The following is a 25168-nucleotide window of genomic DNA, read 5'->3' on the forward strand; positions in this document are numbered from 1 at the left end:
CGCCGGAAGTGAGGCTGTCTTCGTCATCAAACTCAGACGACCAGCCAGAGGCCCCGTCGTCATCATTCTGCACCGGAAGACGCTATGTTCAGGAGTTCTTTCCCGGAACCCTGAAATTCGGGCTATGAATCGTAAGAGACGTCTCCTGGCGTCTGAGGTTTTTGGAGTGAAGCGACGGCGGGTGCCGGGGCCCGTGAGAGCGGATCCTCTAAGGGCGGAAGCAGGTAACCATGGCAACCCGGGCGTGGCGGGCCATAGGGTACCCACCCTTAGAGGAGGGGGAGGAGGAAAAGGTCCTGGGGTGAGTAACCATGACAACCCAGGCGTGGGGCTCGGGCGTCAGATTCTCTGAGTGCTCTCCACCCGGACCTGACCCCGCGCTCGCTCCCCGACAGGTTCGGCACGCGAGGCCATCGAAGAGCTCGTGCAGCTGTTCCCACGGGGGCTGTTCGAGGACGCGCTGCCGCCCATCGCGCTGAGGACTCAAGTGTACAGTCTGGTGCCGGACAGGACGGTGGCCGACCTGCAGCTGGTGAGGAGCGCCCTGGAGACCTTCGGTGTCTCTTCATCTCCCCAACCCTCAGCCTCAAGGGCACTCGCCAAGTCCCTGTCACTCAGACCCTCAGTGGAGCCGCCAGCCCATCAGCAGGCATTAGACCAAAGCAGATGCAGAGCAAATCCCAGGGCTTTGTTCGGAACTGCAGGCAGATGTCACATCCCACAGGCTTTCGTCTGACATGTTATGGCTGTTAGAGAAGCAAAGGTGTGCGGAAGGTCATCGGTGAAAGAGCTTGAGGGAGAGAGATGAGTCTAGTGTCAACTCCCAGATTTTCCTAACGGTCGGTTAGTGATTAGTGGATTGAATAGAGGAGCAAGGCACCGAGTAACCACTTGCCTGATGCGCACACTGAGTGGCGGGTAATAGACGGACGAGACAGTGGGCTCTGACGCTGCAGATCATTCTAGGCCCTGTGGTACACAAGGGGAAGGCATAAGGGGCTAAATGAGATCCTTGGGGAGACTAGAGGAGTGTTGTAACCTTGTGACCAAGTTTAGAGGGTGATTGAAAGCCAGGGCCGTGGTGTACGTTGTACAGTGTTTAATATCTGTGAAGGAGTGCCTCACAGGATCCTAGGCAATGAGGCCTAAGGATCACATCCACCTTCCAGTCAAATCCACTGGGCAGATTTCAGTCTCTGTTTCACAGGAACTCTCCGACCACTGCCTGAGTGAAAGGTTGTAACACTGTGAATGCCTCTCCCTGCTCCTTTTAACTCTGGCAGTTCCTTCTCAGCGTCCATCTTGCTTATATTGTTATGTTGTTTCTGACCCCAGGGCAAAGACTGCAGACTCAACCCAATTATAATTAAAATGTTTATTGATTACTGAGAGCAGGACAACAGTCTCTGAGCCATACAGAACAGAGTTGGAAGCTGAAGTAGGTATAACCCTGAAGGGGCGTCGTATTGCGTATTTATTTAAGGGATGAAACCGTGAAGAGAGGGGGAGCATCGTGGGCTGTAGCATCGTGTAATCATATTTTGACAGAAGGAATTGAGCAAGGGAATTCTCGTCAGTCAGGATAGGAGTTGGTCCCGGGGCCTGGGAACATGATCTTAGTTTGACCCTGCCAGCAAGATGAAGAAGTTGTCTCTGAGATGTCTGGACTCAGACAGCCGTTTACAACAGAAGCCGGCCAACTATTATGAAATCCCCAACTCTCCTAGGGCCCGGGACCTTGGATTTACTTTATCTCTATGATTAACTGGGGCCTGCAAATGAAGTGGTAGTACTCAGAGTTAAGTTTCTTTGGCACGTTCCCAACAATATATGCGTATTTTCACCAGGAACAGCTTGATTTTATGATTCCTTTTTACCTTGACAGTGAGATCATACTGCTTGCCTTACAGTCTGTCCATGTCCCTATAAGAAAATGCCAGAGGCTGTTTAGTCTACATCAGAAAGAACAGAGTTCATTTCTTTTTTTTTTTTTTTCTTTTTTCTTTTTTGTCGGAGCTGGGGACCGAACCCAGGGCCTTGCGCTTGCTAGACAAGCCCGAGTTCATTTCTTAAAGCTGTAGAAGCTGGGAACCTAAGACCAAAGCCTCAGCTGGCTCAGCATCTGGTGAGGGTTGGCTCTGACTTGTTACTGTGTTCTCAACGGCAGAAGAGACGGAGGACTGGCCATAAGGGCATTGGTCCCATGTGGCTCTCAAGGCACAGTGACCTGCTGCTTTGTGCTGTCACTTTGTAGTCGATGGTGGTGCCGGGCATCGAACCCAGAGCCCTATGCATGTTGGGCAAGCGAGGCTTCCTGCCGTGTCGTGCATCACTTACCTGGTTCCAGCATCCGGAGAACACACTACGACACCATTCGCTTCTTGTTGAGTTAGCTGGGTGTTTGAAAGATCATTCCAAGTTGTCTGTAACAATAGTTACCCATTTCTCTAGGTTCCTATGTTAGGAGCCTGTTCCAATTTACTCATCCCTGTGAGACAAACGTATTTTTGATGGCTTATGAATTCACCTTAGCTTCCTAATTGCATTTTCATCAGTGGTCAGTTAGAAGCGCCCTCACACCTCCTCTGTGCTCCTTGGGTGGGGGTTGGTAAGAACTGTGGATCACACTTCCCAGTCTCCTGTCACTGAGCTCTGACTGAATTTCCAGCTCACATGACACGGTGGCCAGAGAATACACAAGATGACCCCACACATTTGAAATCGATAAAAGGCTTGTTTTGCATTATGTGGCCTATTTTGCTAAACGTTATATACGTGTACGTGAAAATACGTTATTTCCTTACTGATCTCTCTGTAGCCGAGGCTGTAATTGAATCAATCAATCTCTCTCTTTCTCTCTCTCTCTCTCCCTCTCTCTCTCTGCTGATTATTTAGTCCCTTGTTCTGTGAATTTATGAGAATTGGATTTATATACTCCTGAGGTGGGGGTATTTTATTTATTTATTTTGTTTGTTGTTTCCTGAAACTCACTCCATAGACCAGGCTGGCCTCGAACTCACAGAGATCCACCCGAGTCCACCTCCCAAGTGCTGAGATGAAAGGCATGCGCCATCGCTTTCAGCTCACTTTTTGGATTTTTATTGGCTATTCGTGTGTGTGTGTGTGTGTGTGTGTGTGTGTGTGTGTGTGTGTGTGTGTGTGTGTAAGTGTGTAAGAAGACTGCTAGAGGGAGGAGGGAGTCTGTTCTTTCTGTGGAAAGGGTAGGGTTGAACTTGGGTCAGCAGAGTCACCTCCTCAGCCCTGTCCCCAGCTCTTAAAAATTTCTCTATCTCTCTTTGCCTTCTCCCAGCTCACAAATCAAGTAGACGTTGGGTCTTCTCTTTGGAACCCTTCAACACTTCCGTGTTCAATAGTTTTTGCCTCTCTTTTATTACTGTATTGATTGGTTTATAATTGTCTTAGATTAATAATCGGTTTAGAAAAAGTGATTTTATTGTCGCGGCTATGTGCATGTGTGCATGAGTGTGTACAGCCTCAGATGCCAGAAGGGATTTGGCCCTGGAGCTGGGGAATTACTCGTTTCAGGTGGTTGTGAGCCACCAGATGCGGGGGCTGAACATGGGTGCTCTGCAAGAGCGGGAATTACTCAGCCAGCGCCCCAGCCCCCCAGCCCCCAGCCCCCCAGACCCCCCAGCCCCAGATTAAGCCTTCCGTTCAGTGCACTAATGCATCCCGCACTCACCGGAGTCTTGGTTCATTGACTTCATTTCTCAGTTTCAGCTCTTCTACCGGGACTTTTTGTTTTGTTTTGGTTCTGAAACAGGGTCTTATTATGTAGCAGTAGATGGCCTGGAACTCACTCGGTAGACCAGGCTACCCTTGATCTCACAGAGACCCACCTGCCTCTGCCTCTGCCTCCTAAGTGCTCCACCGTGACTGACTGGGACGTATTTAAGCCTCTTATCTTTTTTTATGGTTATTTTTTTTATTTTATTATTGTTTTTGGCCATGTGTGGTGCCATAAGTCTTTAACCCCAGCCCTCTAGAGGTAAAGGCTGGCAGATCTCTGTGAGCTTAAGGCCAGCTTGGGCCACAAGCTAATATTCTATTTGTATTAATTATATTTATATGCGTGCGTAGAAGTCAGGGGGTACTGTGGGGTTGAGATCTCTCCTCCCGTCACGTGATCCCAGGGGCTGACTCAGGCATTTGGGATCAGCAGCAGGCCACCCGACCCACTGAAATGTCCCATCAGCCCTAAGCCTGCTGTGTCCTTTCAGAACTTCCTAGCGGGAGCTCCTCATCTTGGTTTTGACCATTAGCAGCATTATGGCTTTGTTTTTCAAAAGCTTTAAGTCCTCTGAGCTCGACGTAGTCGTATGTCTTGCTAGGGTGTGGTGGGGTCATTCATCTGTGCTTACAACATGTAATGACCAGGGTAAAGAAGTCAGTGTCTGTACCTCCATTTATCATCCACCCATGTCAAGAACCTTAAAACACCTGTCTTCTAGTTCTTCCTAAAATGCCTAATGAGTAAACTGTAATTGACCAGGCTTCGTGCCCCGGACCTGTAACTCTGGGACTCTTGGAGTCAGACGGATCCTGCAAGTTAGAGTCCGGTGTGGGAGATAGAGAAACCGTGTCTCAAAAAGCACAACAAAACATAGAGCCCACAGTTCTGTGCTGTGTATGCGCCCTCCGCTCTTCCTGAGGAGGAGCACTTCCCTTTGGTGGCCATTCTGGTCTGATTACAGATCCAGTCCTAGGCCGCATGTCTTCTGAGTTTTGCTTCCTGTGTGCCCTGTTATTTTTGGCCATGTGCTGGGCAGATTTGCTCAGATCAGCAGATGTCCCTCCCTGTTTCCTTTCTCTCTACACCTTTGCTTGCTGTAATAGATCTCTCTGGTAATTCTTGTGATCCTGTGAGCTTTTTAATGTTTGAGCAAAAAAAAAAAAAAATGTTTTGTTGTTTTGAGACAAGGTCTCATTTTGTAACTCTGGCTGCCCTGGAACTCACTCTGTAGACCAGGCTGGCCTTGAACTCACAGATCTGTCTGCCTCTGCCTCCTGAGTGCTGGGACCAAAGGTGGAAGCCACTATGCCCAGCTATTTGCACAATTAAAACTTTTTTTTTTTTTTTTAGTATAGAATAGAGTTTATTCAGGGCATGGGGAGGGGAATTGAGAGAGTAGAGAAAGAGAAAGGCTGGGGGGGGAGAGGAGGAGAGGAGAGGAGAGGAGAGGAGAGAAGAGCAGTAGAGGCTGGCCATGAGCATGTGGAGAGAGGCGGGAGGGGAATGGAGAGAGAGAGGGAGAAGAGGGTAAGGGAACAAGAGAAACTTTTTTTTTTTAAAAAGACAACTTTTTTTTTCATGTGAGCAGATGTTCTGCTTACAAATATGTCCATGTCCCCATGTGTGCTCAATGCCTTCAGAGACCAGAACAGGGTCAGATCTGAAACTGCAGTTACGGGCAGTTGTGAGCTGTCATGTGGATGCCAGGAATCGAACCAGCATCCTCTGGAAGAGCAGCAGTCTCTTAACTGCTGAGCCATCTCTCCAGCCCCTTAAAAGATTTTTTTTTACAGATGTGTTTTATGTGTGTGGGAGCATGCAGACATGCTGCAGTGCATGTATGTTCCAGGACCCGTGTTTTATGTGTGTGGGAGCATGCAGACATGCTGCAGTGCATGTGTGTCCCGGGACCCGAGCCAAGGTCATCAGACTTGGTGAACTGCCTTTATCACTCTGGCCTTTGTTGTTTTGCTGCCCACAGAAGTCCTGGCTTGTTTGTTTGTTTGTTCGTGTTTGTTGTTTTTATTTACTTGTTTGTCTGCTTGGCTTTTAGGCAGGATCTTTTTTTTTTTTTTTTTTTTTTGGTCTTTTTTTTTTTGGAGCTGGGGACCGAACCCAGGGCCTTGTGCTTCCTAGGCAAGCGCTCTACCACTGAGCTAAATCCCCAGCCCCAGGCAGGATCTTATACCCTAGGCTGGCTACAGACTCAAAGTTCTGCCTTCCCCCATCCAGTACCACGTACAAGCATGTGCCATCATGGCCGGCACCATTTTATTGAAGGATTTTATCCAGTGCTTCTCCCACGCCTCCACCCAAAGTCTAGACTGATGAGTCTTCGGGTCAGGACCTGACTTTATCACTATTTGTTTTTTCCTTTCGAAACAAGCTCTCGCTGCATAGCCCTGGCTAGCCAGTAGACCAGGCTGCTTCTGCCCCACGAGTGCAGGGATTAAAGGCAGGCCCTGCATCACTATTTACTGTAGTGACTGGTAAGGGTCTGCTCTTAGAAAACATGTCAATTGATCGGTTAGCAGCTCATGAGGCTGGGCTGCCATGAGGTGGGTAGGTGACTGGTCAGAAACAGCTGCTTGATGGTCACCTGAGTGTCCACACACACACACTCACACACACACAAACACGCACAGACAAACACACATGCACACACGCACCCACACTCATACACAGATACACACTTTCATACACACAAACGCGCACACACTCATGCACAGACACACACAAACATGCACACACACATACACACACTCATACACACACACATACACACACACATACACACACACACACACACACACACACACACACACACACACACACACACACAACCAAACTCTCTGCCCCAGGGCTCAGAACACGGCTGCTTGGCTTACCCTGTCTTTCTCTTTCTGCTCTCATCTCTGTGGAGACAGAAGGAGCTTCAAGATCGGGGAGAGATCCAAGTCATCCAGCTAGGCTTTGACTTGGATGCCCACGGAATTGTCTTCACTGAAGACTACAGGACCAGGGTATGTGAGAGAGGGTGGGGCATGAGTGTGGTGGTCTCAGGAGGGAAGTTGGGCATAGAAATAACTGACGACAGAAACGTTATCCCTAGCCCGCGTCCTCATAGAGAGCACAGAGCTCTGGTAATGAGTGAGGTGTGGGGGGTATGGGGGAGGGAAGAGGGAAGTAGAAGGACCCAGGGAGAGGGGAGGCAGAGATAAGAGAGCCGCAGTGGGGGATGGGCTCATGCTGGCCACCGACATCAACCCTGGTTCTAGGTCCTCAAGGCCTGCGATGGCCGACCATGCGCTGGGGCGGTGCAGAAGTTCCTGGCCTCGGTGCTCCCAGCCTGTGGGGACCTTAGTTTCCAGCAGGACCAGATGACACAGACTTACGGCTTCAGGGACTCGGAGATCACGTGAGATGTGGTGGGGTCAGTCAGTTAGGCCTCTGGCAGGGCTTTTTCTTCTGAGTGAGCTGCGTTTCTGTTTAGTAAAGTGAAGTGCACTCCACCCTGCAGGAGAGCAGGCCTTGGGGAGAGCCTTGGACTAGAAATCAGAAGAACCAGAGGCTTGCCCAACATGAGGCCTAGCCAGAGCCATGCCTGATGATGCTCTGAGGGTAGAAAATGGCAAAGGCTGCAGGGTCTCCTCTAAAGAGAAGGTACTAGGCAAGGTCTCAGGACAGAAGGATGTTAGTGCCACACCCGGCTGGCCTCCTGCTTTCTAACTCCCCAGGAAGTAGTGGGGGCCGAGTGGGGAGCGTTCACAGGTCATGGTGAGCCCAGAGATGACCCCCACTCCTCAGGCACATTTTGGGGGCTGCACTCAGGGAGGGTTTCCCAAGGATGCTGTTTTATTAGCAAGCAGTCTTTACCAAGAGGACTGGGGAGCCGGCTTGCTTGGGAAAGTCTGTTGTGTGAGCACAGGGGCCTGAGTGAGCTCCAGTCCCAGCACCCGATAGCTGAGCATAGCGAGGTGTCTGGGACCCCAGTGCTGGAAGTCGGGGCAGAGGCAGGAGGATCCCTGATGCTCACTGGCTAGCGGGGTGTATGCAAACCAATGAGCTTCATGGTCAGTGAGAGATGGTAGCACAGCATATGGTCAAGCTAGGCGTGGCGCACACCTTTCATCCCAGTGCTCCAGAGCAAAGGCAGATGAATCTCAGAGTTTGGGGTTAGCCTGGTCTACAGAGCAAGGTCCAGGACAGCCGGGGCTATACAGAGAAACCCTGTCTTGAAAAATAAAAGGGAAAAATAGCGCGGTGTTTAAGAGCACTGGCTGCTCTTCTAGAGGACCCAAGTTCAATTCCCAGCACCCACAAAATGGCTCTTAACAGTCTATAACTCCAACTTCAGGGGACCCAGTACCCTCGCTGGCCATCACAGACACTGTACTGTATGCATGTGGTAAACATGTAGTCAAGCACGAATACATGTAAAAATGTCTTTAAAAAAGTCAACAGTTATTGCATATACGTAATGTAAACTTGTAGCTTCTACATGCTTCTTTACCTGCTCGAACAATATACTCTACACACGCGTGTGTACATGCACACATGTGCCTGCACACACCCATATATGCACATGTGCACACATGCACGCACACGCACGCACATGTACGCACACGTGCACATAAACACATGCCGGCACATACACTCACACGACCACACATGCCCGCACACACATACACACATGCATGCACACACACATGCATGCACACACATACATGTATGCACACATATGAGCGCACACATGTACACACACACACACACACGCGCGCGCGTACAGAAGGACACCCAGGCAGCAGTGGTGGCACCAGAAGGGTAAGTGGATCCCTGCTTGGGTTGCTTGTGTTTCTGGAAGCTCAGTGTCCACGCATCAGCGGTTGGGAAGGGAGGGTTCTCCAAGCCCAGGCGGCATCATCATGGCTGCCTACCACCTGCAGGCACCTGGTGAATGCTGGAGTCCTCACTGTCCGTGATGCTGGAAGCTGGTGGCTGGCTGTGCCCGGAGCTGGGAGATTCATTAAGTGCTTTGTTAAAGGTAAGGTACTTCAGGTTGAACAACGCCCTTTGGAGGGGGTTTTTAGGGGTGTCCTTAGGTCTCCATGTTTGACTCACCTCTTCCTTTTCCTGGATCCTCTCCTCCAGGACGCCAGGCTGTACTGAGCATGGTGCGGAAGGCCAAGTACCGGGAGCTTCCCCTGTCGGAGCTCCTGGGCCGCAGAGTCCCTTCAGCAGTGCGGCTAGGTCTTGCCTACCATGTGCATGACCTCATTGGGGCACAGCTGGTGGACTGGTGAGTCTAGTCCTGAGACCTGGGAAACTGCAGGGACCAGGGTTGGCTTCCCTAAGTCATGCTTCAGTGAAGCCCAGTTTCTCTCAGTCTTTGTGTGACTCAGGACGACACTGTACTAAATTAAATTCTGAGTTTTCATCCTCGGGCTGAGGCAGCTGGCTCCAGTCTTGTCTTTCTGTTATACAGTGTCCCCACCACTTCTGGAACCCTCCTTCGCCTGCCAGATACGTGAGGAGTCAGCTCTTGGATTCTTCAGCTCACTGAGCGAGGTTCCCGGACGTGCCGCCCCAGGGACTGAGCGAGGTTCCCGGACGTGCCACCCCAGGGTGGCTGGACAAGTCACCACAGAGGGCGCAAGGCTCTGCTGCTGCAAGCTGAGGCTCCCACCTGAGCTGGGCTGTGGGCACTGCAGCCCTTGGTTCCTTCCGTGGGACCAGGAGCCAGGAGCCGAGCCAAGGGGATAAGAAGATGGCTGGAGACACTGGAGAAGGAAGCAGAAAACTCTGCCCTTCACGTCAGACTGAAATTGCCAAATAAATACTTGTGCCTGCACTTCTTCCCGGTGCTTTGTTCAGTGTGGTGTGTGCCGATGCCTGTGGAGAGGGTGAAGCCCAACTTAGGCCTGAGTTTCCTCATAGTTTACAGAGAGAACAAGGCTTACTAAGGCCAATTTCCCTGTGGGGTGAAAGTGTACCCCACTTCTGAACTACAGGCTTCCTGTTAGAGCCTATACGAAGCAGACTGTCTTGACTATGAGGCAAGGGTCCGGAGTCCATTCTAGTTTTGTTAGGAACTTTACCTGCCTGCCCTGTCCTGTCCTGCCCTGTCCTGTCCTATCCGTGTGCCATGTTGGAGCTGTATACACTTGCACATGGGCAAGCACATGCACACGTGTACACACACGCACACACACACACGCACACACACACACATACTTGAGGGAGGGAGGTACCTGGTACTGGGAATAAACAAGGAAGCACAAAATGCATTTTGGGGCCAAGATTTCTTCAGAGACCCTGATGTTTGGGTTGCCTCCCCAGCTCTGGGCCTGGGGCCAGTTGCGATTCTTGGCCATCACGTGGTTTCCCGGCTCATGGGGCGAGGGGAGGGGCAAGGTCCAGAGTCAAACTCTGCCCCAACCCTAGGTTGACCAGAAGGGAGCAGACTGTCAGACTAGACGGGCTGACCTCTCCTGGATCCTCCAACCATGCGGCTCCTCTGGGGCCTGGCCTGGGCATTCAGCTTCTTCGCCTCCTCTCTGCAGAAGCCCAGGTCCTGGGGAAGGAAGTGGCATTTGGGGGGTCAGGAGTGAGGGAGAGGAGGGTGGCAGGGTTAGGATTAGACTGGGTCTGAAGATGCACCTCACTGCTCTCATAGGTTGCTCCTGTTCTCCCCTTCTGTGGTTAATTTGGGGACCCCCCTGTCAGTAGGGGTGCAGCTCCTGGATGCCCCTGCAGGACAGGAGGTGAAAGGCTCAGTGTACCTCAGAAACCCAACAAGCGGTCCCTGCTCCCCAAAGAAGGACTTTAAGCTCAGCTCGGGAAATGACTTTGTGCTTCTCAGACTTGAGGTAACCAGTGCCCACACCCCTGCTGTTTCCTCAGTCCTCTCTGCTACACCCCATTGGCTGTTTCCTTAGTTACAGACAAGAGCTTGCTATGCGACATAGGCTGGCTTTGAACTCATGGCTGTCCTCTTGCCTCAGCCTCTGAAGTGCTAAGATTTACAAGTACACCTGGTTTGCCTGTTGTCTTTTATTTTATTGTTTAGTTTTGCTTTTGAGACAGGGTTCGCTCAGTGACCCTACTGTGGCCTCCCAAGAGTTGGGATTACGCCCATGCGCCATCGAGCCTGGCCCTTCTGTTGTGTTTTCTTTTTTTTTTTTTTTTGGTTCTTTTTTTTCGGAGCTGGGGACCGAACCCAGGGCCTTGCGCTTCCTAGGTAAGCGCTCTACCACTGAGCTAAATCCCCAGGCCCCTATCTCCCTCAGTGACCTCCTGCCTCTCTTTTCCAGCACTATGACCTTGCTGTCCCTACCTGGGGCTCTGTATCAGGTTCCCTTTGCTGGCTGATCTTTCCTTCTCTCTTGACAGGTCCCACTGAAAGATGTGAGGAGTTGTGGCCTCTTTGGCCTGCGCAGAGCCCCCCACATCCAGCTGGTGGCTCACTCTCCGTGGCTAAAGAACACAGCATCCAAAGCCACCGAGACTCAGGGGGTCAACCTGCTTTTCTCTTCCCGACGAGGCCACATCTTTGTGCAGACCGATCAGCCTATCTATAACCCTGGGCAGCGGGGTGAGCCATCAGCCTCGGGAGGGGCCTTTGCTCTGTAGCTCTCAGGCTGCTCAGAGCATGTTTGGTTGCCTCTATGTAAGGTGACTTCACAGACAGGGCCACCCTGAAGGCTTGCTTAGCAGTTTAGTCCCCATTGTCTCCCTGCAGCTGTCCCAGTCCCTTTGCCCATTCACCTCTGACCCCCCTCCCCATCCTCCTTGTAGTTCGTTATCGGGTCTTTGCACTGGATCAAAAGATGCGTCCATCTACTGACACCCTCACGGTCACAGTGGAGGTGAGTGTCTGACCTCTGACCCTCCCAGCCCTGTGCACGGATGTGACCTCCTCCCTGACCACACCGACTCCCCTTGCAGAACTCCCATGGCCTCCGTGTACGCAAGAAGGAGGTATTTGCCCCCACATCCATCTTCCAAGATGACTTCATAATTCCAGACATCTCAGAGTGAGCTCCCCCACCTCAGGGTACCCCTTTATCTGCAGCACCCCAAGTCCTGCTTCCCTTGGCACTGTCCACCACCTCTGACAGACAGAGACACATTCCAGATGTTCTGACCCACCCCCCAAACCTCTGTTCAAAGCACAGCTTTCTTCTGGAGGACTCAGGCCATAGCTGTCTATGGGTGGGTAGCTCAACTCTCTACCTTGTCCATTCTCAGGCCGGGGACCTGGAAGATCTCAGCTAGGTTCTCAGATGGCCTCGAGTCCAACAGAAGCACCCACTTCGAAGTGAAGAAATATGGTTAGTGCTGAAAGCATGGGGTAGGGAGAGGGTGAGGTGGGTAGGCCTGCGAGTGGACGATTTGGACAACCTGGTCTCTAGTACCTGGCCCATCCATCTCTTCACCCTTATTCAGTCCTTCCCAACTTTGAGGTGAAGCTTACTCCTTGGAAGCCATATATCCTGACAGTGCCTAGCTACCGTGAAGAAATACAATTAGACGTCCAGGCCAGGTAACACCCCCCCCCCCCCCCGTCCTTTGCAAAGCCCAGCTTCCTCCGACCTCTAGCTTTCCTTCTCTTTCTTCCTCTTTTATTTGAGGGTTTTGTTTTCTTGAGACAGTCTCACGCCCACTGTATACTCATCATGTAGTCCTGTCTGGCCTTGAACTCACAGAGATCCATCTGCCTCTGCCTCCTGAGTGCTGGGATTAAAGGTGTGCACACATGTGTCTGTGTGTGCAGGGCCACGAGTGTGTATGTGGAGGCCAGAGGATGACCTTAGGTGTCCTCCTTTGGGACACAGTCTCTCACTGCTGTGGAACTCACTAAGTGGTTAAGTTGGCTGGCCAGGTAGCCCTCAGAACCCTCCTGTCTCTGTGCTCCCACTGCTGGGATTACAAGCGGATGCTGCCACACCTCCGGGCATTTCCACAGGGATCCTGGGGCATCGAATTCAGGTCTTTGTGCTTGCATGGCAACACTTTAGCAACTGAGTTATCGCCCCAGCCCTCAGCTCTCCCTCTCTTCCCCTCCAACCCCTGTGGCAACAGATACGTCTACGGGAAGCCCGTGCAGGGCGTGGCATATACCCGCTTCGCACTCATGGATGAGCAGGGGAAGAAGTCTTTCCTCCGGGGCCTAGAGACCCAGACCAAGGTAGAGTAGTGATGAGGGGTGTGGCGAGGGGGTGACAGAGGGGGAGACAGGTGAGATGCCGGCCCCACTCACGGCCTTTTTCCTTCATCTTAGTTGGTGGAAGGCCAGACTCACATCTCCATCTCAAGGGACCAGTTCCAGGCTGCCCTGGGTAAAGTGAATACTGAGATCGGAGACCTGGAGGGGCTGCGGCTCTACGCTGCCGTAGCTGTCATTGAGTCTCCAGGTGGGTGGCTTCCCTCTGCTGGCACCTCAACCCTTGCTCTTGAGGACGTGAGGGGGCAGCTTAAAGATACAAATGACACCATCAGCCTGCTCCTCCCATCCTCACTGCCCGTGCACTGACCTCTGCCACCTCCTCTCAGGCTCACAACTAACACAGACCCAGGAAAGGGTCCTGTCATTTCCTGTCTCCCTTTACTTAACTGTTCCCAGTCACTCTTCTCGGGTTCACTATCAGATAGACATGATGGAGATGAACGGCTCTTGTCTCCTTTTCCCTGGGCCACGCCCTCCACCTCCCTGCCTTCTCTGTCTTTCAGGAGGAGAGATGGAGGAGGCGGAGCTCACATCCTGGCCCTTCGTGTCATCTGCCTTCTCCTTGGATCTCAGCCACACCAAGCAGCATCTTGTGCCCGGGGCCCCCTTCCTGCTGCAGGTTCTTCTTGGAAGGGCGTGGCTGGAGGGGAGAGCGTGTGGGCCACACAGTCTTAATGACTGACTCTTTTTGACTGACTCCTCTAGGCCCTGGTTCGAGAAATGTCAGGCTCTGAAGCCTCTGATGTTCCTGTCAAAGTCTCTGCCACATTGTTGTCTGGGTCCGACTCGAAAGTCCTTGACTTTCAACAGAACACCAATGGGATTGGCCAAGTCAGCTTTTCCATCCATGTCCCGCCAACCATCACCGAACTTCGACTCTTGGTAGTGCTTCTCTGTGTAGATGGGCTTGGGGACAGGGAGGGCATGCGAGTTGTTTCCTGGGTGCCTCTGGCCGAGCTCGGGAGAAGGGATGACGTATCTGGGTCCTTGGTCATAGGTCTTCATGCCTTTCTTGCCAGGTATCTGCCGGTTCCCTCTACCCAGCTGTAGCCAAGCTCACCGTGCAAGCCCCACCTTCAAGAGGCCCCGGCTTTCTGTCCATTGAGCCATTAGACCTTCGGTCCCCTCGTGTGGGGGACACCTTCGTCCTGAGCCTTCGAACCGTGGGCATCCCTATGCCTACCTTCTCTCATTACTACTACATGGTATGTGGGACTTGGGGTATAGGAGCTCTAGGTGTAGGATTGGGGGCAGGGTGTATACCAAACAGGAAGCTACTCACTGCCCCTGCCTCCTGCTCAGATCATCTCCAGAGGCCAGATCATGGCCATGAGTCGGGAGCCCAGGAGGGCCCTGACCTCCATCTCTGTCTTGGTGGACCATCACCTGGCTCCCTCTTTCTACTTTGTGGCCTACTTCTATCACCAAGGACTCCCAGTGGCCAACTCCCTGCTCATCAACGTCCAGCCCGGGGACTGTGAGGGCAAGGTATGGAGAGGTGGTGTGGGCTGTGTGTGTATGTGTGTGCGTGTGTGCGTGTGTGCATGTGTGTGTGTGTGTGTGTGTGTGTGTGCATGCATGTCCCAGTGTGCATATGCATCATGCATCCGGGGGTTGAGAAAAGGACAGGATGATTGGTTTAGCCACTGAGTGTGCATGGGGCTGGAAGTGAGAGTTGACTGTTTTTCATTTTCCTGCGTGTGAGGTGGACATGTTTGCATGCATATTCTGCATACAGCATGCATTCACATGCACACATGCATATCCTTGTAGTGAGCTGGGGATCATCTGGCTCTCTCTTCAGCGTTAGTCATTGGGTCAGTTTTTGTCAATCAAGCCTAATGCTCACTGATAAGCCTCGTCTTGCTGACCACCTTGCTGTCAGGATCCCCCTGTCTCCACCTTTCCAGGCTGGAAGTACAGGCATACCCTCATGCCCACCTGGCTTCTGGGGGTTCAATCCTCGTGCTTGGATGGCGCATACTTCAACTACCGACCCATGTCCCCAGCCCACTCCCCATGTGCTGATTGGCTGTTTCTCCCCATCTCTGCCAGCTGGAATTGAAGGTGGATGGTGCCAAGGAGTATCGCAATGGAGACAGCATGAAGCTCCAACTTCAAACTGACTCTGAAGCCCTGGTGGCACTGGGAGCTGTGGACACAGCTCTGTATGCTGTGGGTGGCCGGTCTCACAAACCCCTCGACATGAGCAAGGTTTGTCAAACCTTCATCATGCATCCCTCTCCTCCCACCTCTCTCCCTCCTCTCTGTCTTCCCCTCTCTCTCCCCCTCCCCCTCCCCTCCCTCTCCTCTGAGCTTAAGCTCTGGGGCTTAGTTCTCTGGTCTCAGTCCCTATAGGCTTTCCCCAGTCTTCCCCTGGGCCCTAGACTCCCTGGTCTCTCCACTCCCATCTCTCATCTTTGGGCCCTACCCTAATTCCCTCAGCCAAGCGAGCGGCAGATCCTGCTTTTCAGTTGCTCACATCTCCCAGCATCTCTTGCCTTATCCTGCTAGGTCTTTGAAGTAATGAACAGCTACAACCTTGGCTGTGGTCCCGGAGGCGGGGACGATGCCCTTCAGGTGTTCCAGACTGCTGGTCTGGCCTTTTCTGACGGTGATCGACTAACTCAGACCAAAGAGAGTAAGGACGGAGTGAGTGGGGACAGACAAAGGAGGAAAGGCCGTGTGTGTGTGTGTGTGTGTGTGTGTGTGTGTCTGTGTCTGTGTCTGTGTGTCTCTGTGTGTATCTCTGTGTGTGTCTCTGTATGTCTGTGTGTGCATGCCTGTGTGTCTGTATATGTGTCTGTGAGTATCTGAGTGGACGTATTGTATGTCTGTGTGTCTCTGAGTGTGTGTATGTATGTCTGTGTGTCTCTGTATGTAAGTGTGTGTGTGTCTGTGAGTATCTGAGTGTGTCTGCCTGTGAGTATCTGAATGTGTATGTGTATCTGTGAGTATCTGAGTGTGTTTATGTGTGTGTGTGGCAGACTCCAGGGCAAAAGGCTGGGCTGAGGGATGGGGAAGGAGGCAAGATGTACTCCCTGTAGCTTGACTACTTTCTTGCCCTCTACCAGACCTGAGCTGTCCCAAGGAGAAGAAAAGTCGGCAAAAGCGAAATGTTAACTTCCAGAAGGCTATTAGCGAGAAGTGTATGTTGTGGGTGCCCATGGAACACTGGGAACCATGTCTGGGGCAAGGGTGGGATCTGCTTCTCTGTCCTCTGCAGCCCTCTCAGCCAGTTGTGGTGTTCAGGGTGAGGAAGCCTAGGGCTGGAGGAGGAGGGTGGCTGTTGCATGGCTGTTGCTGACTGCTCTCCAAGCATGGCTCTAGGGGTTGGTGGGGCTGAGGTTTCAGTCCCTGCCACTTGCCTAGCCTACGCTGGCTGGCAGTGGGCCAGTATTCCTCTCCAGACACCAAGCGCTGCTGCCAGGATGGGATGACCAAGCTGCCCATGGCACGCACCTGCGAGCAGAGGGCAGCCCGCGTGCCTCAGCCAGCCTGCCGGGAGCCCTTCTTGTCCTGTTGCAAGTTTGCTGAGGACCTCCGCAGGAACCAGACCAGGAGCCAGGCGGGCCTCGCCCGAGGTGAGCAGCCGCTGAAGCTGAGGGATGGGTGCTGATGCCTGAGAGGGCAAAACTTTCCCTCCTCACCGTCTGTCCGTCTGTCCGTCCCCACTGTCCCCAGCCCAGGACATGCTGCAGGAGGAGGATCTGATAGATGAAGATGACATTCTCGTGCGCAGCTTCTTCCCAGAGAACTGGCTCTGGAGAGTGGAACCTGTGGACCGCTCCAAACTGTGAGGGCCTGGCGTGCCCGATCTTGCCTCTGGACTGGGTCTGAGGACAGTCCTGGGGGTGACAGGGTGACTCTGCATTTCCCCTCCACAGGTTGACTGTGTGGCTCCCTGACTCTCTGACCACATGGGAGATTCATGGTGTGAGCCTGTCCAAAAGCAAAGGTGAGGTGGCACTGTCCAGACATCTTCTCATTCCCGGTGACCCTGCTCAGCCTTCTGCTCCCTGTGCGGGGGGGACGGGGGTAGAGGGGGGGGCGCGAAGCCCTTGGATCTGGGAAAATCTTCACTGGTCCTTCCTCTCCATGGCCCTTCCATCTCTGTCCCTGTGCCCCATCTCCCTGTCCACAGGCTTGTGTGTAGCCAAGCCAACTCGCGTGCGAGTGTTCCGAGAATTCCACCTGCACCTGCGCCTGCCCATCTCTGTCCGGCGCTTCGAGCAGCTTGAATTACGGCCCGTTCTCTACAACTATCTGAGTGAGGACGTGACTGTAAGACCCCACGGGGGAGTATCCAGGGTGGAGGGGGTAGGGAGGGGTTGCAGCCAGGAGCAGGTCAGGCAGTGGTCCTGATCCCATTAGGGCTCCGTAGCCATCCCTGTTTTCCTGTCCCCAGGTAAGTGTCCATGTGTCCCCAGTGGAGGGGCTGTGCCTGGCTGGTGGTGGATTGCTGGCCCAGCAAGTATCAGTGCCTGCAGGCTCCGCCCGGCCTGTGGCCTTCTCTGTGGTACCCACAGCTGCTGCCAGCATACCCCTGAAAGTGGTGGCTCGGGGGTCTTTTACTATAGGGGATGCTGTGTCTAAGATTCTCCAAATTGAGGTGAGTGACTGTTGGGTAATCTAGCATTCCCCTCCTTCTCAACACCCCTTCCCCCTCAACAGCCCCTCTCCTGGCTCCCTGCCACTTAGCATTCCGTTGGCCAGGCCTTGGATCAGTGCTCAAACCTAGTGCATTGATAAGCTCGTGTCCCAGAAATTGTTTACTTATATTGAGACAGAGCTTGCCTAAGTAGCCCAGGCTTGCCTCAAACTCATTCTGCAGTCCAGGCTGACCTTGAATACCAGTAATCCCCCTGCCTTTGCCTTCTGAATGACTGGTGCTACAGGCACTCGCTGTCACACCCAGCTGTCTCTGAAACTGTTTACTCTGTTTTATTTTATTTTGGTGGTCATGGGGGTTAAGTCCAGGACGTTGTATGAGGTAGAGAAGTGAGCTTTGTCCCTGTTTACAGCTATGAAGTTCATACACCAAGTTCCAGGGGGGTCTACCCAGGATAGGAGGGTGTAGCCCTGGCTAATCCCCCACTCCATTTTTCAATTGAGACAGAAGGAAGGGGCCATCCACAGAGAAGAGATAGTCTACAACCTCGACCCCCTAAGTGAGTGCCCCGTGCCCCACCACCTATATACTAAGGGAGTTATGGGGCACAAGGGCTGGACCACAAGCTCCTCTCCTCACCCCAGATAACCTTGGTCGGAGTTTGGAAATCCCTGGCAGCTCAGACCCCAACGTCATTCCTGATGGAGATTTCAGCAGCTTCGTCAGGGTTACAGGTGGGTGTCCGGTCCACACCTGAGCGCCTGTGTTCACCTGAAGCCCGTGGAGCCCTCTTCTAGTCATCTGAGTCTTTAGACTCAGTCTCATCTTCAACTTCTCTGTCCTTTAGCCTCCGAACCCTTGGAGACTTTGGGCTCCGAAGGCGCCTTGTCCCCAGGCGGAGTGGCCTCCCTCCTGAGGCTCCCTAGAGGCTGTGCAGAACAAACCATGATCTATTTGGCCCCTACCCTGACTGCTTCCCACTACCTGGACAGGACGGAGCAGTGGAGCAAACTGCCCCCTGAGACAAAGGACCATGCTGTGGATCTGATTCAGAAAGGTTAAGGGAAAGCCAGCATCAGAGCCAGGGAGGGCAAGAAGGGCAGGCAGGAGCCTAGTGAGTGAAGCTGGGATAGGAGTGGTGGTGGGGCGCTGGGAGTGCAGCCAGGAAACAGACAGCAGGAGAGTCAGAACCTTGACTGTCCTCTTTCTCAGGCCACATGCGGATCCAGCAGTTTCGGAAGAAAGATGGCTCCTTTGGGGCATGGTTACACCGGGACAGCAGCACCTGGTAAGGCCAGGGACCCTGTACAGGGCAGCCAGAGAATAAAAGGCCACAAGCCAGGTCTCCTGAGAGACTAGCATTGTCTCCCCCCCCCCGCCCCCCCCTGCTCCAGGCTCACGGCTTTTGTGCTGAAGATTCTGAGTCTGGCCCAGGAACAGATTGGTGACTCCCCCGAGAAGCTGCAAGAGACCGCTGGGTGGCTGCTGGGCCAGCAGCTGGACGATGGCTCATTCCACGACCCGTGTCCAGTCATCCACAGAGGCATGCAGGTAGAACACGCCAGAGACACCTTGAGGATGTCAGCAGTGAGATGGACTCACAACTCTGGCCTGACAGTCTCTCTCTCTTTCTCTCCCCCCCACTCACTAGGGGGGCTTGGTGGGAACCGATGAGACCGTGGCACTGACCGCCTTTGTGGTCATCGCCCTTCACCACGGGCTGGCCGTCTTCCAGGACGAGAACTCACAGCAGCTGAAGAAGAGGGTGGTAAGGAAGCCCGGGTCTGTCTGCCCTTCCTGCCCGACTGTCCTCGCTCTGGGAGCCCAGGCACACAGGCTCAGGCCTCTGCTCTGTTCTAGGAAGCCTCCATCACGAAGGCGAACTCGTTCTTGGGGCAGAAGGCAAGTGCTGGGCTCCTGGGTGCACACGCATCCGCCATCACAGCCTATGCCCTGACACTGACCAAGGCCTCGGAGGACCTGCGGAATGTTGCCCACAACAGCCTGATGGCCATGGCTGAGGAAACAGGGGGTAAGGGCGAGGGCGCCCTGGCAGAGCACCAGGGATTTGGGGCCCTTGGGATTCCTGAGCAGAGACTGAAAAGGCCTGAAGAGAAAGGGTGTGGGAGCGGGGCGCTGACAGGGGGCGCCAGAGAGCCTGGCGGCTCAGCTGCAGTCTCCTCATGCAATCCTTGTTGCATTTCCCTCCCTTCCAGAAAACCTCTACTGGGGCTCAGCCATTGGCTCTCAGGACAACGTTGTGTCGTCCACCCCAGCCCCTCGTAATCCCTCAGAACCTGTGCCCCAGGCCCCAGCCCTGTGGATCGAAACCACAGCCTACGGCCTGCTACATCTGCTGCTGCGGGAGGGGAAGGGAGAAATGGCTGACAAGGTGGCAACCTGGCTCACACACCAGGGAAGCTTCCAAGGGGGATTCCGCAGTACCCAGGTAGGGGCAGCCACAGGGCAGCTCCAGGTAGGTGGTTCCTAGACCAAGTGCCCGACTCTCGCCCTGACCTCCTTAGGACACTGTGGTCACCCTGGATGCCCTGTCTGCATACTGGATCGCTTCACACACCACCGAGGAGAAGGCACTCAATGTGACTCTCAGCTCCATGGGCCGCAATGGGTACAAGTCCCACCTGCTACAGCTGAACAACCACCAAGTCAAGGGCCTGGAGGAGGAGCTGAAGGTGACCTCCTCCTTCCCTCCCTCGTGGGGTGGCTGGGGTTATCGGGGCCAGGTCAGAAGCCTCTTTCCAACGCCCAGTCCAGCATTGAGGGTGCCGTGGGAAGACTGCCTTTCTTCTGGTCGTGTGGTCAAACCTCCAGGGTTGTGTTCCCTCACTCATACAACAGTGTGTCTCTAGAGTCCACACAGGGCACTGGTTCTCACCTTCCCTAATGCTGTACCCTTTAATATAGTTCATGTTGTGGTGATGCCCTACCGTGAAAGTATGTCACTGCTACTTGATAACTGCAATTCTGCTACTGTATGAATTGTAATATAAACATCTGATATGCAGGATATCTGATAGATGACTCCTAAAGGGGGTCGCGACCCACAGGTTGAGAACCACTTGTCTAGGCATCAAAATTGATACTGTAGCCAAGTACAAGGTTCTGGGACAGATGGTGGCGGTGGCACCTGGCCTGCTCCCCCCTCCCTCCGGGCCCCCCTTCCGTGCCCTCTGACCTGCTTTCCTCTCCCTCCTGGAAGTTCTCCCTGGGCAGCACCATCAATGTGAAAGTGGGAGGAAACAGCAAAGGCACCTTAAAGGTGAGGGGAGTGGGGTACAGGGGGAAGTGGGGTACAGGGCTGGGTGGGAGAAGGTGATGGGGTGGGGTGGGAACAGAGGGTGGAGCAGCAGGGTAGGGGTGATGCGGAGGGCAGCAGGGTGCAGTGGGCAGTGCGTGTAAGGGGTAAAGGGTGCTGGTGTGGGGATGGGGTGCTGGACCTGGAATACCTGGGGTGTGTATGGTAGGGTGTGACGGGGTGGAGTGGGGGTGTGTGGAGTGCAGGGGTGGGTGAGGTGGGGTAGGGATCTGGGCCTTGACTGGGACTTTGTGGGTGGAGCTTTGTGTTAGGGAGGAGGAGGCCCTCTCTGCCTTGCTGTCCCCTGTGCCTTTCCTGAGCCGCCATCTTTGCTCTGGGCTGGTTTTCCTCCATTTCTGGATATCTGCTGTCACCTTCAGCTTCACAGCCCAGTTCTCAGCCCAGGCTGTCTCTCATCCCGAGTACCTCAGACATGGGTCCCCATGCCCCGTTTCTTCCTATATGCCTCATTTGACCAGGGAGCCAGCTCTACCTATGAGGCTGTCTCTCTAGAGATGCCTTGGTAGCCTCCCTCCTCTGGCCCAGGTGACTCTTGCCTTCTGTCACGCTAACCTTCTGATCACTGCCCCCATGGCTGTGAGGCCGGCAGCCTGGGGAAATGTATCCCTCCCAGCATGAAGTGGAGTCCAGAGGATCAGTGTGAGCCCAGGCTGTGAGAGAGGCCAGGAGCACTGCGGCTTCTGGCAGGCTGGGCTCTCGGGCCACCCCGCCTCCTCGCTGGGGCACCTTACCCAGCGCTGCAGATGTGCTGGGCTGTTCACTGGGGCTGGGGATGGGGGAAGGGAGAAGTAAATCCCAGGAGACCCCCTCAAGCCTGTGACATATACGTCGTGTGTTCTTGCCCGGTCTCCGACTGAGTCAGATCCTTCGTACCTACAACGTCCTGGACATGAAGAACACAACATGCCAAGACCTTCGGATAGAAGTGACGGTCACAGGCTATGTGGAATATACAAGTAAGGCCAGGGTCAGGGACCCTTGACCGACCCCTGCAGGGCTGACATGGGCCAGCCACCTCCTCACCACTGCTCTGCACAGGGGAGGCCAACGAAGACTATGAATACGACTATGATATGCCAGCCGCAGATGACCCCAGTGTCCACTCGCAGCCTGTGACACCCCTGCAGCTGTTTGAGGGTCGTCGGAGCCGCCGCAGGAGGGAGGCCCCCAAGGCTGCGGATGAGCAGGAGTCCAGAGTGCAGTACACCGTGTGCATCTGGTGGGTGCCAAGTGCATGTGGTGGGTGCCAGGAGCTCTGGGGCAGAAGGGTGTTGGGAAGAAGCAGGGCCAGGTTTGGAGGCGTGGCAGTCAGAGAGTCTGTATAGCCAGCCCCTCTTCCCTCCCTATAGGCGGAACGGTAACCTGGGGCTGTCTGGGATGGCCATTGCTGACATCACCCTCCTGAGTGGATTCCAAGCCCTGAGGGCCGACCTGGAGAAGGTACAGCCACCCACGGCCTCCTCCTTAGGAGCCCTGCTCCCACTTTGTAGCGACTACAAGTGTCGAACCCAGTCATACAATGACCAGAGTCCCTGACCCGTGACTCCCTCTCTGTCCCTGTAGCTGACCTCCCTCTCTGACCGTTACGTGAGTCACTTTGAGACCGACGGGCCCCACGTCCTACTATACTTTGACTCGGTGAGTGGAGAGAAGTTCTACAGGAGGGGACACCATGGCACTGGGTTCTTGGGTCTATGTGATAGGGGTCAGAGGTTATAGAAGGTGAGGAGGGTGAGGCATTAGGAGGTGGCTGGGAGGCCGAGAGCCTTAGAGAACTCACAGGTCCTCCCATTCAAGGCTGGGGCTGTGAGCTTAGCTTTGCAGGGTTTATGGGGAGCCATGGGGAACTAGAGACCACCGTGGACACTGGCAGGGGAACAAGGGCCTGCACAGGCCTGTGCTGCTGGGGAACGAGGGGGAGCCAGGGAGGCAGGGTTGATTCAAAGGAGGATCCCATAGGAATGTGTACCCGTAGTGAGGCTCCACAGAGGTCCTCCAGTAGTGAAGGACTGGGACAAGGTCACCGGATTGACAGTGAAGTCACCAGAGACCTTGGGGACCAGGTTTTAGAGTCCAGTGGCAGGAAGATGACAGAACATGAAGGGTGCAAGAGATAAGGTCATGGTAAGCAAGCTGAGGCAAGGCAGGTGATGGCAGCCAGCCCTGTGGCCCTGAGCAGCCTTCCATCCTGGCGCCAGGTCCCGACCACCCGGGAGTGTGTGGGCTTTGGAGCCTTGCAGGAGGTGGCCGTGGGGCTGGTGCAGCCAGCCAGTGCTGTCCTATATGACTACTACAGCCCTGGTGAGCACTTGGGAAGCAAGATGGTGGGGGTCAGTCCTCTCATCAGGGAAATGGTGGGGCGGGCAGGGGAGGCCTGGGCTCCACAAGGCCCTCATCTCTTGCTGCCTTGTCTAGATCACAAGTGCTCTGTGTTCTATGCTGCACCCACCAAGAGCAAGCTCCTCTCCACCTTGTGCTCTGCAGACGTCTGCCAGTGCGCTGAAGGTGAGATGAGACCCGGGTGGGGCTGAGGGAAAGGGCAGGGTGGTCGAGCTGCTCTCATCTGACATTTGACTGCAGGGAAGTGTCCTCGACAGCGAAGGTCACTGGAGCGAGGGGTGGAGGACAAGGATGGTTACCGGATGAAGTTCGCCTGCTATTATCCCCGAGTGGAGTATGGTCAGTCCCCTTGGCCTCCGTTCTCTTCAGGCCCACCTGTGGCCTCCCTGCTTTGCCCTGACTGCCTTCCCCTTCCCTGTCCCTCCCAGGCTTCCAGGTTAAGGTTCTCCGAGAAGACAGCAGAGCTGCCTTCCGCCTCTTTGAGACCAAGATCACCCAAGTCCTGCATTTCAGTAGGAAGGAGAAGTGGGCGGGCAGACTGGGGAGTGGTAGAGGCTGAGGACTGGGTGTGGGGCCTCTTGGAATTGGGAAAATTCAAAATCTGAATATGAACCCCCATCCTCCCGTTTCCCCAGTCCCTGGTCTTTGGGAACCTGGGCTTGCTCAGAACAAATGCTGTTGTGAGCAGAGTGGGTTAAACCACAGGATCTACAGAGTCCCACCCTGGGTTTCTCCCAGCCCTGAGTTTCTTCTCCTCTGATGGCTCTGTCTCTTTGTTCCCTCAGCAAAGGATGCCAAGGCCTCCATAGGTCAGACCCGCAACTTTCTGGTCCGGGCCTCTTGCCGCCTTCGTTTGGAGCCTAGCAAAGAGTACTTAATCATGGGGATGGACGGAGTCACCAGTGACCTCAAGGGAGAGTGAGTTACCCAATCCATCCCTTCCCCTCCCTTAACTATGGCCTTCCTTTGGGAACGAATCCTAGGCACCCAGCTCTGCCTGTCCAAAGCCAAGGCCTTGAGTACCTGTCCTGACCCTGCCATGTCACCTGCAGCCCCCAGTACTTGCTGGACTCAAATACTTGGATCGAGGAGATGCCATCTGAGCGCCTGTGCAGGAGCACCCGTCAGCGGGCAGCCTGTGGCCAGCTCAATGACTTTCTGCAGGAGTACAGCAGCCAGGGGTGCCAGGTGTGAGGGCGTCGGACTCTGGATCCCTGAGCTCAGCCCCAGGGTCAGGGCCTCTCACGATGCAGGGCCTGCTTAACAGGGTAAATAAAATAAAACTTTTGACAGTAAAGTGTCCCCGGGTGTCTGTCGGCGCCGCAGCCTGCCACCCACCCAGGAGTTGCAGGCCTGAGCCTTGGGCTGTGAAGCCTGAACCCTCCCTAAGGTCTTCCTGGGACTCAGGCAATCTTGGGGCCCAGTAGCCAGTGCCACAGAGGCCTGTTTTGGGTGTCACAGTCAGTGAACCTCACCTCAGGGGCACCTCTCATCTTTAGCCCACTGTTGTCTGTGACTCGTGTCATCGGAGTCCTGGGGTCCGGTGGCTTGAACTGTGTCAAGGCCTGATGCAAGAAGCTTAGTGACATTGTTAACAGTGCCATTAGGCAATTTTTCTGGAGTTGTGCAACCTTCAGGTCTGATGGTGATTTAAACAGGACAAAGGTTGACTGTGTTGTTCCTGAATATTGAAGGGGAACACAGCTCACAGGGCCAACCCTCCCCACCCTGTCTGCCTACCTTCCCCGACCTTGGTGGCCCCTTTGGTTATTCAAGGGTGACCTCGTTCTACCAAGGAACCAGAACCATAGCCTCTTATCCCAGAAGCCCATCACTGGGCAACAGAATGGGACCAGGTAGTTCCTGTGCCCTGGGGAGGTAGGACATCAGTGAGGA

General features: G+C 54.1%; 2 protein-coding genes across 3 annotated transcripts; both read left to right on the forward strand.

The window, feature by feature from the left end:
• The first annotated feature begins 77 nt into the window (after window positions 1-77).
• On the forward strand, window positions 78-9605 carry Stk19 (serine/threonine kinase 19). Its single transcript, NM_001013197.2, has 7 exons — window positions 78-224; window positions 396-532; window positions 6682-6777; window positions 7033-7172; window positions 8701-8798; window positions 8906-9053; window positions 9240-9605. Exons 1-7 carry the CDS (start codon window positions 125-127, stop codon window positions 9283-9285), a joined length of 765 nt encoding a protein of 254 aa, NP_001013215.2. The 5' UTR covers window positions 78-124; the 3' UTR covers window positions 9286-9605.
• Window positions 9606-10167: 562 nt separating this feature from the next.
• On the forward strand, window positions 10168-24569 carry C4a (complement C4A). Of its 2 annotated transcripts, NM_031504.3 has the most exons (41): window positions 10219-10325; window positions 10431-10623; window positions 11147-11348; window positions 11552-11622; window positions 11702-11790; window positions 12005-12087; window positions 12203-12299; window positions 12839-12944; window positions 13038-13170; window positions 13487-13602; window positions 13689-13865; window positions 14003-14188; window positions 14286-14471; window positions 15039-15197; window positions 15498-15624; window positions 16058-16132; window positions 16373-16567; window positions 16668-16779; window positions 16871-16941; window positions 17128-17267; window positions 17392-17595; window positions 18103-18154; window positions 18240-18329; window positions 18443-18652; window positions 18808-18883; window positions 18990-19146; window positions 19247-19363; window positions 19456-19627; window positions 19812-20044; window positions 20121-20288; window positions 20816-20875; window positions 21795-21888; window positions 21971-22151; window positions 22282-22372; window positions 22496-22570; window positions 23131-23233; window positions 23348-23437; window positions 23513-23611; window positions 23701-23784; window positions 24058-24190; window positions 24325-24569. In NM_031504.3, the coding sequence occupies exons 1-41, from the start codon at window positions 10261-10263 to the stop codon at window positions 24464-24466; spliced, it is 5214 nt and encodes a 1737-aa protein (NP_113692.2). In that variant the 5' UTR covers window positions 10219-10260; the 3' UTR covers window positions 24467-24569. The 2 variants fall into 2 exon arrangements, 1 of the variants encoding a protein (NP_113692.2); XR_010060628.1 differs by lacking the exons at window positions 23131-23233; window positions 24325-24569 and having other exon boundaries at window positions 10168-10325; window positions 24058-24113.
• The last annotated feature ends 599 nt before the right edge of the window (window positions 24570-25168 follow it).

Source organism: Rattus norvegicus, chromosome 20 (assembly GCF_036323735.1).
Source record: "Rattus norvegicus strain BN/NHsdMcwi chromosome 20, GRCr8, whole genome shotgun sequence".
NCBI classification, from domain to species: Eukaryota; Metazoa; Chordata; class Mammalia; order Rodentia; family Muridae; genus Rattus; species Rattus norvegicus.

Coding starts and splice junctions, on each gene's coding strand:
- Stk19 (NM_001013197.2), top strand. CDS start 125: ATGAATCGTAAGAGACGTCTCCTGGCGTCTGAGGTTTTTGGAGTGAAG. Junction 225..395: donor TCCTCTAAGGGCGGAAGCAG/GTAACCATGGCA, acceptor GCTCCCCGACAG/GTTCGGCACGCGAGGCCATC. Junction 8,799..8,905: donor CATTAAGTGCTTTGTTAAAG/GTAAGGTACTTC, acceptor CCTCTCCTCCAG/GACGCCAGGCTGTACTGAGC.
- C4a (NM_031504.3), top strand. CDS start 10,261: ATGCGGCTCCTCTGGGGCCTGGCCTGGGCATTCAGCTTCTTCGCCTCC. Junction 12,300..12,838: donor CAATTAGACGTCCAGGCCAG/GTAACACCCCCC, acceptor CTGTGGCAACAG/ATACGTCTACGGGAAGCCCG. Junction 15,625..16,057: donor ACTAACTCAGACCAAAGAGA/GTAAGGACGGAG, acceptor GCCCTCTACCAG/ACCTGAGCTGTCCCAAGGAG.